Below are 17,773 nucleotides of genomic sequence, written 5' to 3'. Positions count from 1 at the left end.
ACTTTCTCAAATACTAAGTTACCGAGGTAAAAAAATACTACTATCAAAATGTATTGAGTGATGGATATCATGAAAATACACACCTAAGTATAATTACTAAGGGCTTCTCTTGAATATCCAGGCCTCTCGGATGGTACAGTGGTAGCACCGTCACCTTCTAATCAAGGGGTGAAAGGTTCGATTTCCAATGGAGGCACATAGTGGTTCGGATCACACTTTAAACTGTATGTCCAGTCCTGATTAGCCTTGTTGTGCATAAAGTGGACTTAAACACAAACTCAGTTAATCAATCAATATTATTATTTGTGGGGGGGGGTCGATTCCAAACATCCATGCCCAAGCTGGGATTCGAACCCAGGACCCCTAGCATCGTAGTGCAATGTGTTAATCACTTCGACATGGGGGCTGTGGTGTTTCTCATGAAATTTTGCAGAAATTTCAAGATAACAGCCCCAGTGAACTTGACATGTCATTGGATTTCATGGACCTTCTCTTAGACGTTTTCGTGAAAGAAACAAACAAATATGCAAGCAAGAATATGAGCAATGCAGCTAAAAGAAACAATGTGACAAAGTGGTTTGATGTGAATGAAGATGAAATAAAAGCATATTTCTTACTTCCTACCTCATAAATAAAAAAAATTCACACCAATGGAAAGAGTATATTTGTTTAATATTTATTATTTCAGTAAATTAATATATTAAAAGGAGTTCAAAAAATGGCAAGCAGCAGCCATATAAATCCAGATTCAGGACAAATTTCAATTTTGTAAATTTGTAGGTGAATGGGTTAGTATAGAAGGATGGGGTTGATAGATGATCCATGTTTCTTATACATAAGCTTATGTGCATACAACTTATTTAATGTGCTTCTTAGCAATCATAGTGTTGTCTGACATGTGTACACTTGAAGTACATTTTTTAAAATTTGATTCCAGCTGTCAGGTAGATTATCTCACATTTTCAGCCACATATTAGGAGAGGAGGATACTAAATCATATATCACTGATACCAGTGGTATCATGTCACACAGCATGCCGATAATGTAGTGGCTTGTTTTTACTGCAAAAGGCAGAGAATAGTAAACAGCAGAGCATAACAGAATCAGCAAATTAGCATTATTTTAATAATTGTATTTGTACATATTTTCAACTTGCTATTCTTTGGCTCCAAGGTAACTGAAATGACAAGGAACAGTGTTCTTAGTTTTAAGATGTAGAATTTCATTCTTTCTTTGTTTCATTTTATATTTTTACATCTTTGTCAAATATTACGTTCTATGATGTATAATATTTATAAATTTGCAATCATTCGTGTATGAGAAAATACAGGACAGAAACTGCACCATGAAACAACAAGAAACAATTTTCATTCAAAGGAAAAAAAACACTCTCTTTTCCTCAAAGACCACATGTTAACACTAGAACAACGGAAGAGGTCAGTTTGACCGCTGTTGAATTTTAAATTGCTGTTAAGACGTTAATATATCTTTGAATCATCTGAAATTCCTTGACTTTTGTTCTTTTTACTTTGAGAATATATTTTTCATTTAATTTTTTTTAAAAAAATATTATGTAGTTGTTCATCGAAATACCTCCAACCACGGGAGCGGCCAAAATAACGCTGTGCATTACCCTCCATTTTTTATGCAAAGGTAAACAGAAAAATGCAAACCTCCTTTCGGGAGATGTATTGCAAAATTCGCCTTCAAGCTACTGCCACCTGGTGTATCATTTATTAGATTTATCACTAGGTGGCAGCAGCTTGCAGGTGAATGTTCAATCTCTTTGTTTAAGCCGAATAGGGAGTTGTGAAACTTTGCAAGCACTGCCTTTGTCGTCTGTTCTTGATATTTGTTTCTCCCACATGTGAGTGATTATTGTGCTCTAGAAATGGCTGAACATGGACTATCAGCTGAAGATATATCAAAGTATTTAGACTCAATTCAGGACATAGATGCTGACAATTTTGATGGAGGTGAAAGTGAAGAGGATCCTGATTTTGTTCCACTAGGACAATACATTGAATTGAACCATTCATCAGAAGATGAAGAAAACGAAGCAGCACCAGTTTCTACAGTTCAACGGGGAGCAAAAAGAAAAATCACAATGTCTCCAGGTGAGTCCCCTTTTCTATCTGGAATGAAATACAGTGCTAAAGATGGAAGCGAATGGACTGTAATTGATGCCGATGTAAATGTTCCTGGTAGGCATCCAGCACATAATGTTTTACAAGAAATGCCTTGCCCATCAGTATTTGCTAAACGAAATATCCTTGAAGGAAAGATTTCAAGTGCATGGCATCTTTTTGTGAATGAGATGAATCAAGCATGTGTATTGGTGGTGGTGTAAAGAAACTCAATGAAACTGTCAGCTTTTACAACAGCACAAAGTTTGGTGTGAATGTAGCAGATCAGATGGCTCATAAATTTTCCGTAAAAGCAGCATCTTCCATAAAACCAGCATCGCGAAGATGGCCAGTTCATGTATTCTACAACATTTTGGACCTAGCCGCTCTCAATGCATATATTTTGTACAAGAGTACAACTGGCGAAAATTTTGGTCATCACTTGTTCCTGATGAAACTTTCTGAAGAACTCGGAGAAGGAAGCAACAGAGTCCCACAGCCCAATATAAAGATTGTCTCCTATGAGCCTCCAGGAAAACGACAGCATCGACAGTGCCAAACATCCAAATGCAGAAACAAGACAGGATACTTATGTAAGCAGTGTGGAAAAGCTGTATGTGTAAAATGTGTAAAAATTATTAAAAAATACTGCACCAATTGCATTGCAGATGATGCCAAATAAGTAAATTTATTGTTATTGCATGAAAAAATTTTAAATTTTATTTGTAATAATGTTCGTGAAAACAAGAATGGGGTCATGTATTCATTTCTGTGAAATTAAAGATGTGTACTCAAACAATTAAAAAAATATTAACAAACAAAACTATAAATATAACCCACATTTTCCATGGCTGTCAATTTGACTGCTGTCGCGGTTCTAGTTATAAAAAAAAGCCCACGGTTCTAATGTTAAGTGAAGTGGTGTCATGTGAGGTTTACATACGGATGATCACAATAAAATTTTTATACTGAAAGCAGATTTACTCCTCTCCCTTGTAACTTCATCTTCAATTGAAAAACTGAGAACAACAGTTCAACTTATTTTCAACAAGTTCCCCCCAAAAATAACGCTATATTTGAAGTAATGCAAGTTTTTTTATTCAACTAACACCCCTTTAATTATGTTATTTATAATTAGTAATGGCTAGTCCAAAGTAATTAGTATAACATTCAATCTCAGGTATGTACAATGCAAGACTACTATACTTTGCAATCTACTTCTTATTACACGGACCATATGATAACCAACGGCATTCATTCAGCATTGAAAGCACATGCATTGTTTGCGGGACGCTTCCTCCCACGAGTCCAGAAAAAATGTATTATGTGTATGTAAGCAGTCGTCATTAACATATTTACCATCCTTGATCTTGTACATTGCACAAAATGAATTGTTCCAGAGGCAGTCTTTTGGAAGCAAGTCCCTTGTATATGTTCAAATGGTAACCAACGCCCAGGATGTGTCCTTTGCCCATCCATGCATGCAGGTGAATTGATCAATTGAAGGGCTCGGGTGTACTTGTAAAACATGGTAAGCAAAATTTTGGTAAATCTTGAGTTACAAAGTAAAATGTGCCATCCTTCAATTTTCAAGTGAAATTGCCATGTCATACAATTTGCATTGGACTCAGTGAAGCCTTGTGAAATTGGTAAACACAACACAAAAACAATTTATCTATAGTATAGCTTCTTATAACATTCTTCTCTCAATGAACTCAGAAATGATGAAAATGTCACTTACCATGTTTTCTTACACCTGAGCCCTTCAATTACTACAAGTTGGAGGTACATAGTGGTTCGGATTCCACTTTAAGCTCTAGATCTCCCACTCAATCAATCAATCAATTACTACAAGTACTGTGGGACGAAAGAAGATTGACTGTAAAAATTCTCTTTTAGATATACAGGGCTAGCATAAATGATTCATTCGTTTTGAAAAGGCTGTATTTTCAAAAGTATTACACGTACACACATGAAAGATATATGAAAAGAACCACAAACTCACCAAGTTTATACACCCTCTACAAATGTTCGATATGTGCCCGTTTGGTTACACGACACACGTCCAGACGATACTCGAGCTCATTCCATACATTTTGTAGCATAGTCCTGTCAATGGTCTGCACTGCAGAACTGATGTGTTCTTTGAGCTCGACTAAGGATTGTGGTAGTGGGGGTACGTAAACAAGGTCCTTAACATACCCCCACAGGAAGAAGTCGCAGGGCGTTAAATCAGGAGATCTGGGAGGCCAGGGGAACAAAGCTAGGTCATCCTCACAAATACGCCCAATCCAGCGATGGGGATGTTCATCGTATAGGTAGTCACGAAGTGGGATGTTCCAATGAGGGGATGCCCCGTCTTGTTGGAAGACAAAATCCCTGAAGTCAGCACTGAATTGCGGGAACAACCACAACTGCAACATATCCAGGTAACATTTACCAGCCACAGTTTGCTGAGCGAAGAAAATAAACGGCCGATACATCTTTGTTTGTGACACTGCACAGAAAACATTCACCTTTGGCAAATCTCTTTCAACTGTCACGACTGGACGTGGGTTTTCCGTGCCCCAGAATCGCACATAATGGCGATTCACGTTCCCGGATAAGTGGAACGTTGCTCCATCGCTGAATATCAACTTGGCAGCGAAATAATAGATAATAGAAAAAGATAATGATCTCGTGCTGCCACCTGGAATACACAATACAAACTTGGTGAGTTTGTGGTTCTTTTCATCTATCTTTCATGTGCGTACGTGTAATACTTTTGAAAATATAGCCTTTTCAAAACGAATGAATCATATATGCTAGCCCTGTATTTATATATATTTTTTAAATGTATCTATTCTGAACAAGACTACTTGCTGATTTGCCCGAATAAATAACTAAAGAACACACACTAGACATGTGCTTTCATTTGCTCAAAATCTGCCAGATTTAGAGACTTCTCGCTAAAGTTTGCATCTATGTAGCGCAGACCTTTGCAAGTCCCCCTAGACATGTTTGCATATGCTACACTCTGGTGCCGAATAAAAGAATTATTGCCACTTGCGTCAGGGTTTGTACAGTGAAGTGAACATCTAAGGGGTATAATGGCCAACAGTCCCTTTTTTTTGCAACACGCACAGCAATTGTGTTCAAAGCCCTCCGTTGAGCACCGTGGGAGTCAGTGGAACCAACTATCTAGAAAAGTTATCAGACGTGAAAGTCGTCATGTTGTGTCAGAGTAAATTGTGTGTATATACTCGTACATCAAACAAAGTATGTTTTCAAATAAATATATCTGTGTGTGCATTTATTATGTTCGTAATTTAAAATGTGCATGATTTTTCATGTGCTCATGAAAACATTATCAGGCTACATGCCTGGTTAAGTGTACACACAAAATAATTTCACTGAAAAAACATGTCCCACATTTCTGACCATGAAACACAATTCTTACTACTTTTGTGAAAAAAAAAGACTGAAATACACAGGAAGCCACTAAAATTACAGAACACAAACATGAAAAAAGTACTGGGTAACAGTTCTGAATGTTTAATGATATTTTTTTTCAGTTTCATAAGAGAAAGACGAAGTATTGCAGAATTGTACAAAGCATTGTTACAGTAAAGTCAAACCTTGGTGAAAGTAATTACCTCTCCTTGGAGTTTCATAAAAGTGCAACTTATCAGTGGAAAAAAGATGTACGCAAGCATCCATGCATCCCATGGACAATGCATTTTTTGTTCATAAAGGAAAGAGAAAGTATTGCAGAAATTATTTTGAAAATAAATTGAAAGCTTTCTGAAAGTAATTAGGGCCCAAGTTCCTTTCGTTTTATTGTGATTTCATCATGCTACGAATGCAATTTTTAAATGGTTCGATTTCGATTTACTTCTGTTAACACATACTGCGTTGTATTAGCGATAATTTACTGGGTGTTATGTTGACACAGGTTTTCCACTTCCATATACTCCTATGTAATCCTACCATTGACAACAGCCATTTATTTACTATAGTCTTTCGGATGAACTTCCGCTTCTCTCTGGGTCACATCTGTGAGGACACATCGGCATCGGTTCACTTACTTTAGTCGTTTATGTGCAGTGTTTGAATGTGTACTTTCGTCTGGCAGGGAAAATGTTCGGAGATACATGGAACCGCTACAGGCTTCACGAAACATTTTCAAACAACTCTACAGCTTTTCAGTGGTGTGTCGAAAATGGTTTCCTGCACAAATGTCATTCATGTCCACACCACAAACACCGATGAAGTTATACGGCAACATATCGAATCGAGGATTCAGAAAATTTGTATGCCAAAGGAAACATCCAGGTGGAGGCTACAGATATTTTTCCAGGGCCAAGGGAACATGGCTCGAAAATGTGATTTAACAACTGTGTTTAGTCTGATGTATAGTTTCGCGAATGATGAGTGCTACGAAACTCCTATTCGGGAAGCCTGAAGACCTGGTTCTAACATGCCTTTAAAGGGAATCTACAGAAAAAGGCAGGGGCATGGTAGTGGTAGGTGAATTAATCCAGGGGTGCAGCCCGGAACTGGTGGGCAATTTGGGTCAATTTTTATATTTTGTTTTTGTTTAGCCCTGAAAAAAAGGCTGCTATATATACATCGGTACAGGTGGGGGTGGATGCTGGGAAATTTTCAACATTTCCCGCCTTGAAAATTTCCTGGCTTTATCGGGAAACTGTGAATTTTTCCCGTTCCGAATGTTGGCATTATACAAATTTCCTATCCCGCACACCCATAATTACTAGTAGATGTTGCTACTGGTTCCCTCAAACACGAAACCTTTTCGGAGCTCCTGCGAACATCCGGGGAGAGAGGATCATGTAGTCTGTGTCATGCGTGAAGTTTGCAAAATGGTGAGTTTTTGGTACCTCAGCAGTACTTCACGATGCTTCCTTTTGCTTCCATGAACGTAGAATCCCTTGCATTTCGGGAGGAGATATTGTTGTGTAAAGTGTTTTTAAAGTATTTTTTTCAACACTAACAAGTACTTTTCCGAAATCAAAACACTGCTAAATACTTTAAGAAAGGTTCAAATTTCGTGTCACAATGATTGCCAAAGTCCTACGATAGTTAATGTTTCTGCTACAAGATTTTGAAAAAGAGCATAACACAATCGGAACCGTTACAGTAATTAGCTTTGTTTGCATGTCTGAAAAGTTCCTACTTATTGGCGAAGAGAAGATGGAAAAGGTGCCCACTTACAATCAACAAGGCTACTGCCAAAAAGAGGCTCCGAGAGGTCTAAGTGCTTGAGACTGGCACTAACAACATGATGTGTTGAATGCATTTCAGTCTTTATTGTAAGGTAAGAGGCATATACTTGGCCCACCTAACTTAACCACAAAAGTATTTACAGAAGTTATTTGAATACTAGGAGCTCTAAACATGACTTGCTTAACCCAAATATAAAACCATTTTACACCACACAAATGTTACCTAGATGGCAACAGCAGTCCATAACTAAGACAATAGTAAACAAATGGCTGGTTGCAAGAGAAGTATAGAGCAAATGTCTGTTACATTGGAGACACATTTAAATCGGATATTTTGTGTTTCGGATGGTTCGTACATACCAATTGTGTATTGCTGAACATAGTTGAAGGTGGCATTATGCTATAAACACAAAAATAACTTCGATTTTTTACATTACGAGTAATTCTTTTGGTTCCGTTGTGGAACATACAATATGGTACGCACAGCATTGTATCATCGCGCGTCGTGCTTGTGTTTTGTCAATTTGGAGTGGGTATGAGGTGTTTCATTCTACTTTCGTGTTCATTATGTCATCACAAACCATTGACCGATAGCCCCAAAAATCATTCACGATAGCCCCACAAACCATTGATGGATAGCCCCTAAAACCATTCATGATAGCCCCATGAACCACTGGCAGATAGCCCCATAAGCAATTCATGATAGCCCCACGAACCATTGATGGATAGCCCCAAAAACCATTCACAATAGCCTCACAAACCATTGACAGATAGCCCCAAAAACCATTGACGGATAGCCCAAAAAAACATTCACGATAGCCCCATGTATCATTTCCGGCAAGGTTAGGTTAGGTTAGGTAAGCATAGATAAAAAAAATTCTCGTAAAAAAAGCCACGTTTGGAAACACTGGTGAGACCGCGTGAATTTCGATGCTCACGCCATCTGCAGGTACATAATGGAAACAACGGCATAATGTTGTCGCTCTGCACAAAATGCAAGTTTATTATATCCAAAGTGCTCATTTCTTGTTGTGCAGCATTCTATGGTGAGAAAATACCTCTACGAACTTTCATAATGCTACAAAAGCTCATTTCCGTAAGTAGTTTCTTCTGTAAAAATGAAGAAATGTGTCTCCGATATAACAGACATTTTCCAAGAATAGTATAGGAGTATATGGAAGTATAAAAACATTCTCAAGGAAATACACAGTAAGTAATCGCTAATATTTCGAAGTATGTGTAAACAGACATAATTAGAAATCGAACCATGAAAAAAATGCCTGCCTACCATGATGAAATCGGAATTAAACAATCGGAACTTGGGCCGTCTTTGGATGCCAAAAGGTGGACTAGGCAGTAATTTACATTTGTGTGTATGCAATGATAGGCACCTTCCCATCTGCCATTCTTTGGATTGTCATTCAGCTGCTATATTTACTTGTGTAAAGCTTTCTGGCCGGGTTGCATCATGCTAAGTTAACAGTAGAATATCAAGTGGACTCAGAACAAGCTTTCTCACACTAAACTGATGTAACCTACCCACGATAACATTGGGATGAGCCATAACAATAACAAATTAAATACCCTTTACAAACACCATAAAATCATTCAAAGTTTAGATCATGGCGATACGAACCCGAGGTTCCTTGTGATCATAAGGTGGACTAGAAGCATTTTTTTTAATGTAATGAATTCTCTAAATACAGATACTACGGACACAAATTCAAACCTCGATCACCTTGCGCCTTGAATCTCTTCATCGACGGTCCCATGTTCGAGTCTTAGCTTCACATTTTCAGCATTTATAATTCATTCTCAGAACACAATTCATGACAAACACAAGCACAAATCACTCGACCAGAGACACACCCAGGTTGGTAACAGCCATAAATCTGTCTTCCTAATCTAACAACGTAGGCATTACTAGAATTGTAATTGTGTAAATAATGCATGAATGATGGTTACGAATTTTAAGTTTGATTTTCTCAAACACGCACAATTCAGATGTTATTACGTCACTTCCGTTTGGTTCACCAAACAGAAACAACAGTCTGCAAATTATTTTCAAGAAATTTTTAAGACAAGTTAATTTAATTAAAATTGTGCTACTGCGTGTTCTGATAATATTTAAGGAACCTGCAAAATTATATATTTCTGATTTATTTGGACTCGATCAACACGGAAACATCCGTCATAAATGCTTATCGATATATCGTTTCCATGGTAACAGTGGAATATCGAAATCAATAAACTCTTCCTCGGTGATTGACAAGGAGCCATATCTAAATTTTTTTGATCAACTTCAGAAAAAGGGAAATTTGTAATTTTCAACAAGAATGCCTTCAAAAAGGAAGTGTGCAAAATGTGCAAAAGGAAAGTGTCCAAAATGTTCAAAAAGGAAGTGTCGACAATCGCCAGAAAGAAAGCTTCCAGAATCTCCAGAAAAAAAGTGTCCAAATTCGCCAGAAAGAATTTGTCAAAAATGTTCAGAAACAGAGAGATCAAAATCGCCAGAAATAAAGCGTCCAAAATCGCCAGAAAGAAAGTGCCCAAAATGTTTGAAAACAAAGAGCCCAAAATCTCCAGAAAGAAAGTGTCCAAAATGTTTAAAAAGAAAGAGTCCAAAATCGGCAGAAAGAAAGTGTCCAAAATCTCCAAAAAAGAAGTGTCCAAAATGTTCAATAAGGAAGTCTTCAAAGAAAACGTCTTCAGAAGTAACGTCTCCAAAAAGCTCACTTCCTCCATTACCTTAGTAAGTATGTTAGAAAGTGTTTGAACATTTGAGGGGATAGGGAGTAAAACTTGATAACCCACATTCGGTTCAAATGTGAGTTAACAGGATTCAGTTGATGACTAGTCTAAAGTTACTGTACGATAGTGAATGAAGTTCCTTCACTAGCAAGTTATGGCCAGATACACATGAGAACATCTGGGTAACCCATAAGTTAAATGTAATGAAGGCACTTTCACCTGATTTTTTCTGTTTCATGCTTTTGTCTTTGTCAAATTTCACTCCTGAACCACTCAATTATCCTCCTTGAATCTGTCTTTATTTTTTTAAATAGTTGTAGCCTTATTAAAATCACATCATATAAATGCATTTTCCAAGACCAGCCTGAAATTATTTTTATTTTTTATTTTTTGTAAGAACGTGTGAGTAAACAGATCTTGGTTCTGCAAAATATGATATTCAAGGTAGGGTGTCGGAGTGAATTTATAATTTTTAATTGAGTCTAAATTCTACTTATTTTCACATTAGAGAAACATGTTTGTTACCAAGAAAATTAGTGGTGAAATGTGGCTTGTTGAAGGTAGCAAATGACCACACAAGAGTTTGTAGTGCAAATAAGGTTGTAAGATAACATACTAATAATAGAAAACATAAAGTTTGGTAACAGTTTCATACATCGGAGACACATTTCTTCAATTTTACACAAGAAACTACTTACGGAAATGAGTTTCTCCAAGGTTTACAACGTTCGTCGAGGTATTTTCTTTCATCGTGGAATATATTTGACCGGGAAATCATGTATTTTTCAAAAAAATATCTCACCGATGCACAATTGCCATTGCTTTAATTTACTTGCCTACGACAACCGGATGCTGCGTATGTTTGATGATGTAAGCCCCTGTTAGTGTTTCAACCCCCCTTTTTTTTTTACTATGCTTGCCTAACGTAACCAAACCTAACCTTATCAGAAATGGTTTGTGGGGCTATCGGTCAGCTACCGTGCATAATGGTTCATGGAGCTATCTGTGAATGGTTCGTGGGGCTATCCGTGAATGGTTTGTGGGGCTATCCATGTATGGTTCATGGGGCTATCCATCATCTACCCGTGCATAATGTATAATTTCCACCGGTGACAAACACAATAGTAGGTATTTTTCGGTGAAGAAGGTTGAAACATTGCGTACCCACAACTTGAGTCAAGATGTGCCCGCCATATTGTGTGTTCCAGAAGCAAAGAAAGAAATTTAAAAAAAGCATTCAGAATGTGAAAAATTGAGTTTTTTTTCGTGTAAAAAGCATACTGGCACCTTCAACTATGTTCCGCAATACACAATTGGTAAGTACAAACCATGTGAAACACAAAATATAGGATTTTAATGTGTCTCCAATCTATGAAACTGGTACCTAAAGTTTAAATAGAAGAAAGTCATGAATGCAAATTGGATTCACACACTGTACGCTAATGAATTGCTAGTTGTGTTATTATAAAATATGTGTGCCTTCAACATGGCTGACCATGCTTACAAATGTTTTAATGTTTTTTTATTTAATTATGAGATCCCTCAAACTTGGCCATTTAATGAAAACACCAGATAACATGTTGAAACCTCTTGTGAGTCATAGAACATGCAGTCGGTTCTCAAGGTTAACAGTTTCATTTCATATATCATTTTATGCTGTAATAATAGACTAATACTGCAGCTGCCTACACTTCATCATCATGTAAGTTGAGAGTCGACATTTTAGTGCTTAGCTTTAAAATATAAAGATAAAACAGTAGCTACATGTGTGCATTGTGTTATACAATTTTTACATTGAGATACTAGTGCTGTTTTCATTTTTCAAACGGCATCGGTCGATAGTTTTTATGATATGCAATGATGTACTTAAATATGAATTATTTCATATTGTGGTATTATTATTGTTCTTAGTGACTTATGTGTTAAAATGAATATCAAATACTATAACCCTGCTAAAAAGTTTGAAAAATTGTGTGCAATACATGAACAAAAAGAGTATGAAATACTTCCAAAAGCATTTGAGGTTGCTTTTGGAACAAACATATCACATTCAGAGTTTTGGAAGAAAACAGTGCATGCATGCATGCTTTGCAATTGTGTCACATATACGAAATGTAAATGTTTGGAAAAGCCATTTCATGTGACACTTTAATGTTCTTGATTTTGCAATGGGCATAGATGAATATAAAGGTAACTGTTCATTATATCAGAGACACATTAAAATTGGATATTTTGCATTTCATATGGTTCGTATTTACCAATTGTGTATTGCGGAACATAGTTCAAGGTGCCATTATGCTTTATACACAAAAAACAAGTACAATTTTTCACATCGAAGTAGTTTTTGTTATTCCTTTTTTCGCATCTGAAACAAACAATATGGCATGCACAGGTTGACTACCATTGTAGGTATGCAATGTTTCCAACCTTCTTCACCGAAAAATATATACTATTGTGTTCGTCACGTGTGCAAATTGTACATTATGCACGGGTAGCTGATGGATAGCCCCACGAACCATTCACTGATAGCCCCACGAACCATTTCCGATAAGGTTTGGTTAGGTTAGGCAAGCATAGTTAAAAAAGAAGTGGTTTTACAAAGTATTTTTTCATGTATATGGATAATATTATGATTTGTTGGGTGGTTGTAGGAAGAACCATACACCTGAGTTCTGGTATGTGTCTCTGCCATTCACTGAATTTTTGTGATCATGGCAAAGTTCAGTTTATCTCTCCTTTACATGAAATACATATCTATATGTAGCATATGTATAGTTAGATGGTGATACCGAGTACCAGACATAACACTGGGGACAAAGTGTACCTCTGTGAAAATTACATTGATTTACTTTTTAATACATAGATTTAGATTTTTAATGTAGTATCCTGTTTGTTTCAATGGGTAGATGAAACGATTGGCTCTGAAAAATAGCTGCAACCATGAGATGGTTCACATCCTGGATTAGTTTCTGTCATCATTAGATACCATTGTATGCACACACACAAGTCCAAAAATTACGAAGACATTAAAAGCCTTAAACCAAACCTCTCTAATGTAGCAAAAATAATCACCTCTTAAAGTAAACCTTCTTTCAAAAATGTTGGGCAGGCCACTGACCAAAGATGTGGCAGTTTGTCATGATGGACACATTTGATATATCTGTTTTTTTTTTTGTTTTTTTTTTATGCTACATAACACTGAAGAAGATCCCAGTCATTTCTTGGTGCTTGCACAGGAAGGGGTGCTTTGAACCAATTTATTATTCTATCACAATGAAAATACAGATGTTACTAAACCTTTACTTTATCATGCTGTAAGCTTGAACTTGTTGCGAAACATCCACATTTTTTAGCTGTAAAGAACCTTCGACATCCATCTGGCATGATGGATAGCTCCTGGAGCACCAAAGCTTACACCACAAGGAAGTGTTCCTCGGAGAATAATTACAGAAAGTTCCAGTGTCTCTGTAATTCTCTCATTCATGGAGCATCAGAAGTTGACTTGTACAAATTCCATTACTAGTCACATGTTGCTCTGAATGGCTTCCAGCACCTCAGGATTCCTCACTCCGAGTTCAAAATTAGAGTGGTCAATCTTTGGCCATGAATGTCGACATAATTCAAAAAATAGTATATTAGGCACACCAGGTGTAGAAGGTCCCAATACCATGCATTGCATGAATATGGCAGATAGCATAATTTCCACGCGGTGCCAGTAAATACAAAAGTTGTTTGCCTAGGTTTTGTTCCATTGTCAAACATGCAAAGGTAAGATAAAAGTGTTCCCCTGTGCTTAGCACCATTCCATGAAAGCGTATAGTGGGTGCGGGTGTAACGCCCCACACTTTCTTGATCTGGTCGTGAGTGGGGGTGATATGATCAGCACCATGCCCCTGACCGCCTTTACCCCCCAGGGTTTCCCCCAGGTACCCATGTTATTCAATGCTGGGTGGGCACCGGGGCCCCTTCCAATGTTAGAAAAGTTCCCGGATTTGAAATGGCCGGGGATCGAACCCGGGACTTTCATCATGGTAGTCAATGTCGTGTCAAGGCACATACTCCATTCAGATTCAGCCCGTTTATCTAAGATTTCTGCAACAGATATTTAATACTAAGAATGTATAATACTGATGTTGGTAATACTAACTTGGCAATATCTAAAACAGATTTCCATTGCATTTTCTTGTCTATGACAGTAATACCACATAGTTGATAATCAAAGTTTGATCCTGATATTATTATTGGCAAGGTGATCTTCCTTTTCTTTTCCATATACATCTTGCATCAGTTTTCAGTACCAGTGCACTATCAAGGAGGCTTTAGTTTTACATGGAAAGTTTTCTTGTATGTTAGTGGCTGGTTTGGAGGGGATAGTTTGCTTTGCCTTCTTATGGATGAATGACTAAGTGTAAAATCTTCAAGATTTTGATCAACACTTTACATTAACAATGCAGCAGTTACTACCAAGGTTGCTTTTCTGTCACTTATATTTTCCCTACATAGAGAGTTGGTGTGAAAACCAGAGGCATACTTCTTCTTATGTCACTTCTTGCACTTTTCTGTGTCTTGCTGATTTCAGAAGAGCTTTGATAATGAATATAATCTTCACTATCATCATCAGCTTGGTTGACTAGAAGGTGAGCTCTGCCTTGCTGCGCTAGTGACTGAACTCCGGAAAACCTTATTTCCTTAACTAACCAAACACTGTTTAACTTGTAGAGATGTTAAACTTTTGACAAGTATTAATATTAGGATAATGGCATAATCCTTCTTATCGTTCATATGTCTATTCTGCTAACTTGCAATAGAAATTCGATGGTGTTGCGTGACCCCTAAATATTATTCAAAAAAGCTGAAATTTTGGATAAATCATGTTTATGTATATTGTAAAAAAATGAGAGGGTGAGAAGAGAGAAATTGATTTTTTTTTTTTTGAAGCACCTTAATATACATTCATATACCAGATGTTTCATAAATACTTGAGGCGTCTCAAATATTGATTGCATGTAAAGTATTGAACTTATGTTAATGAAACCAGTCCAGAACGAACGAGGCACTCAAACAGTTTTTGTAACACCTACAAATGTTCAACGTTTGCACCACGAGTGACGTGGCACCCATCAACATGATAGTGTACTTATTGCAACACTCGCATCAACATGGGCCTCTCAATAGTGTCTATGGTTGTGATGCACTCCCTTAGGGCTGCAATAGCACACAGCATCAGTGAGAAGAATACCCTGTCTTTGATGAAACCCCACAAAAAGAAGTCACACGGTATTAATTATTTATGAAACGCCCGGTATAATGGATCTGATTATGCAACGCAAATATAAATAAGAAAAAATACCTGATTATTTAATTATTGGGGAGACACAGAGTGTAATAATAAGTGTAATATGTATGCAACACTTAATACATTTTTTCTGAATTATTTCAAGAGATACTCCAAATCTGACACTTGCCTTTGATTTATGCATACTTGCAACTAGATAGAACTTAAGGTGCAGTGCAGTGTACACTTTAAATTTTATATTGTGAACCCATGGCAGCTGGTAACAACACAAATGACACCAAGATTAGTGTTATTTATGCATAGACATATGCCATTTAGTCCATTTGAGCTACACTGCCATTACACTTTAACATATTATTAATTCTTTTGAGTCCATGATGCAACAGTCCGTCGGTTCCAAGGCCTACCTACTGACTGCCGGCCTCATTCCCACATGCCACAGCCATGGACGTCCACAGGATTTTTTCCAGGGAGGGGCAAGGAAGGTATTTTTCCAGGGGGGCAAACGAAGACAATTTTTTCCCAAAAATAGTGTTGTTCCCTAAAAACCTTTGCTTAAATTTGAATTTATGGTGTTCATGCAATAATTAACACATATTATTGTGGCTAAAATGAAATTATATGTGTGAAATACATATTTTTTGGTTGACTTTCATTTTCAAGGGGGGGGCATGGCACCCCCTTCCAGACGCCCATGGCCACAGCATAGGTGGGGATCATCTAATCAGTTACAGGTTGACCTGTAGTCAGGACGATAAATCCCCAGTTGTTGTAGGTTTTCATGACCAGGTTTCACTACTCATTTATAGCTCCTCAGTTTCCTCGTGATGGTGAGTGGTCACCACTCCCATACACTGGCCAAAATCTCTGGAGAAAATTTGTGGTGCTATTGCCCAAGCCCAATGCCTGACACCTTAGATTGCACAGCCACAGTGTGGGACAATATATTAATTATTAGCTACACAAAACTGCTATTTTCAGAAACTTATGATTTATTATGTTATCTGGAAGTTTTATGAAACATAGTTTTAAATGGGATTGATTTGGTCTATTTTACTTACCTGCCACTTTTGGCTAATTGCAAAGGTGAGGATGAATTATGATATGATGAAATTGATGAAGGAACACTCACAAAGAACACCCATGCCTGGTCCAGGATCCAAACATTGGACCCCTGGCAACGTAACATGCTGGGCTAACCACTTTTCCATGGAGATCAGCAGTTTTAATAGGGATTTAAATCAGAAACTCTTAACGTTTGTGAAAGTAAGGTTTGAATACCCACTCAATCTTGGTCCAGAGTAAAGCTTAGGGCTACAAAATGACAAACTAATTTCTCTAAGGATACAAATATGCTGGCACTGCCACCGGAAAATTTTGGCTGTGAACAGCTCCATTGACAATATGCATTGAAGATTTCATAGATTTAAAAAATATCAGAACAATGCAAGAACTTCATGGTCACTCACATCTCCCATGTCCAAATTCTCAACTTCAAGCATACATTGTTTCACCTGCTGGAATAATGGCACCAGCAGCATAATTTGTTCCAATACAGAATTGCTAGGGTCAACAGCATTTCCACTGTTAAAACCCAATGCTTGTGATAATACTTTTATAATATTAACTAATATGATATAAACTGAAGAATAACTTACATACAACTTGATTTTAGATAAATTTCTGATTCCTTATTAACACTGCAGTGGTCACACAGAGAAAACACTCATCATTGATCAAAGCCCAACATGCTCTTACCCACATCTTCTTACAGCATTGATGCCAGAAATTATCAAATACATTTGATCTTGGAGCTGAAATCTGTTGAGTTTTCTTCGATCCAATCTATCCATATTATGTGAGCATCTGGCCATACTCCAATTATATCAAACAAACCATAAGAAATAAATGCAACCTTTCATACTGGAGTGACATAAGCTACACCTGTCACTTAAACTTGGCAGCTTCCTTAATAGTGGGATTTGAGTCATCTAGTTATGTCAGTCACACATATGCAGTGAATGCTTTTTTATAGACTGGAAGGATAGTACCAATTACTGAGCATGCAATTGGTGGTTTTGCCACTTGTCACTTTGCTTTAAAACAGCCACGTCTTGTATCGCTTATTACTAGAGGCATGAATATATAGTTTTTGATGAAAATGTGAAATGACACATTGCAATATTCATTTTCATGTTTTTGAAATGTGTGAGGTGCATTTTCCTACCATATATTGTCACGAAATAATGCAAAATGAGCTGCAAAATGCGAAATAAACTCTTAAACATCAAATTTACAGTTTATTTACTGACAGGACGCTTTCTGAAGTCTGAGTTATCCTTTGAGTTATGAGAATCCCAGAAAATTAATTAATT

General features: G+C 37.1%; 1 protein-coding gene across 1 annotated transcript in view; it reads left to right on the top strand.

The window, feature by feature from the left end:
* The first annotated feature begins 9,687 nt into the window (after positions 1-9,687).
* Positions 9,688-17,773, top strand: part of LOC145983626 (uncharacterized) — a 29,763-nt gene continuing 21,677 nt past the window's right edge. The window contains exon 1 of the mRNA XM_083116689.1: positions 9,688-10,103. Within this exon, the coding sequence (XP_082972815.1) occupies positions 9,688-10,103 (416 nt within the window). The remainder of the gene's footprint in view (positions 10,104-17,773) is intronic.

The sequence above is a fragment of the Lepisma saccharinum genome, chromosome 2 (genome assembly GCF_977018435.1).
Source record: "Lepisma saccharinum chromosome 2, izLepSacc3.1, whole genome shotgun sequence".
NCBI classification, from domain to species: Eukaryota; Metazoa; Arthropoda; class Insecta; order Zygentoma; family Lepismatidae; genus Lepisma; species Lepisma saccharinum.
The sequence above is the reverse complement of the archived record's forward strand: the minus strand, read 5'-3'. Positions and strand labels throughout refer to the sequence as shown.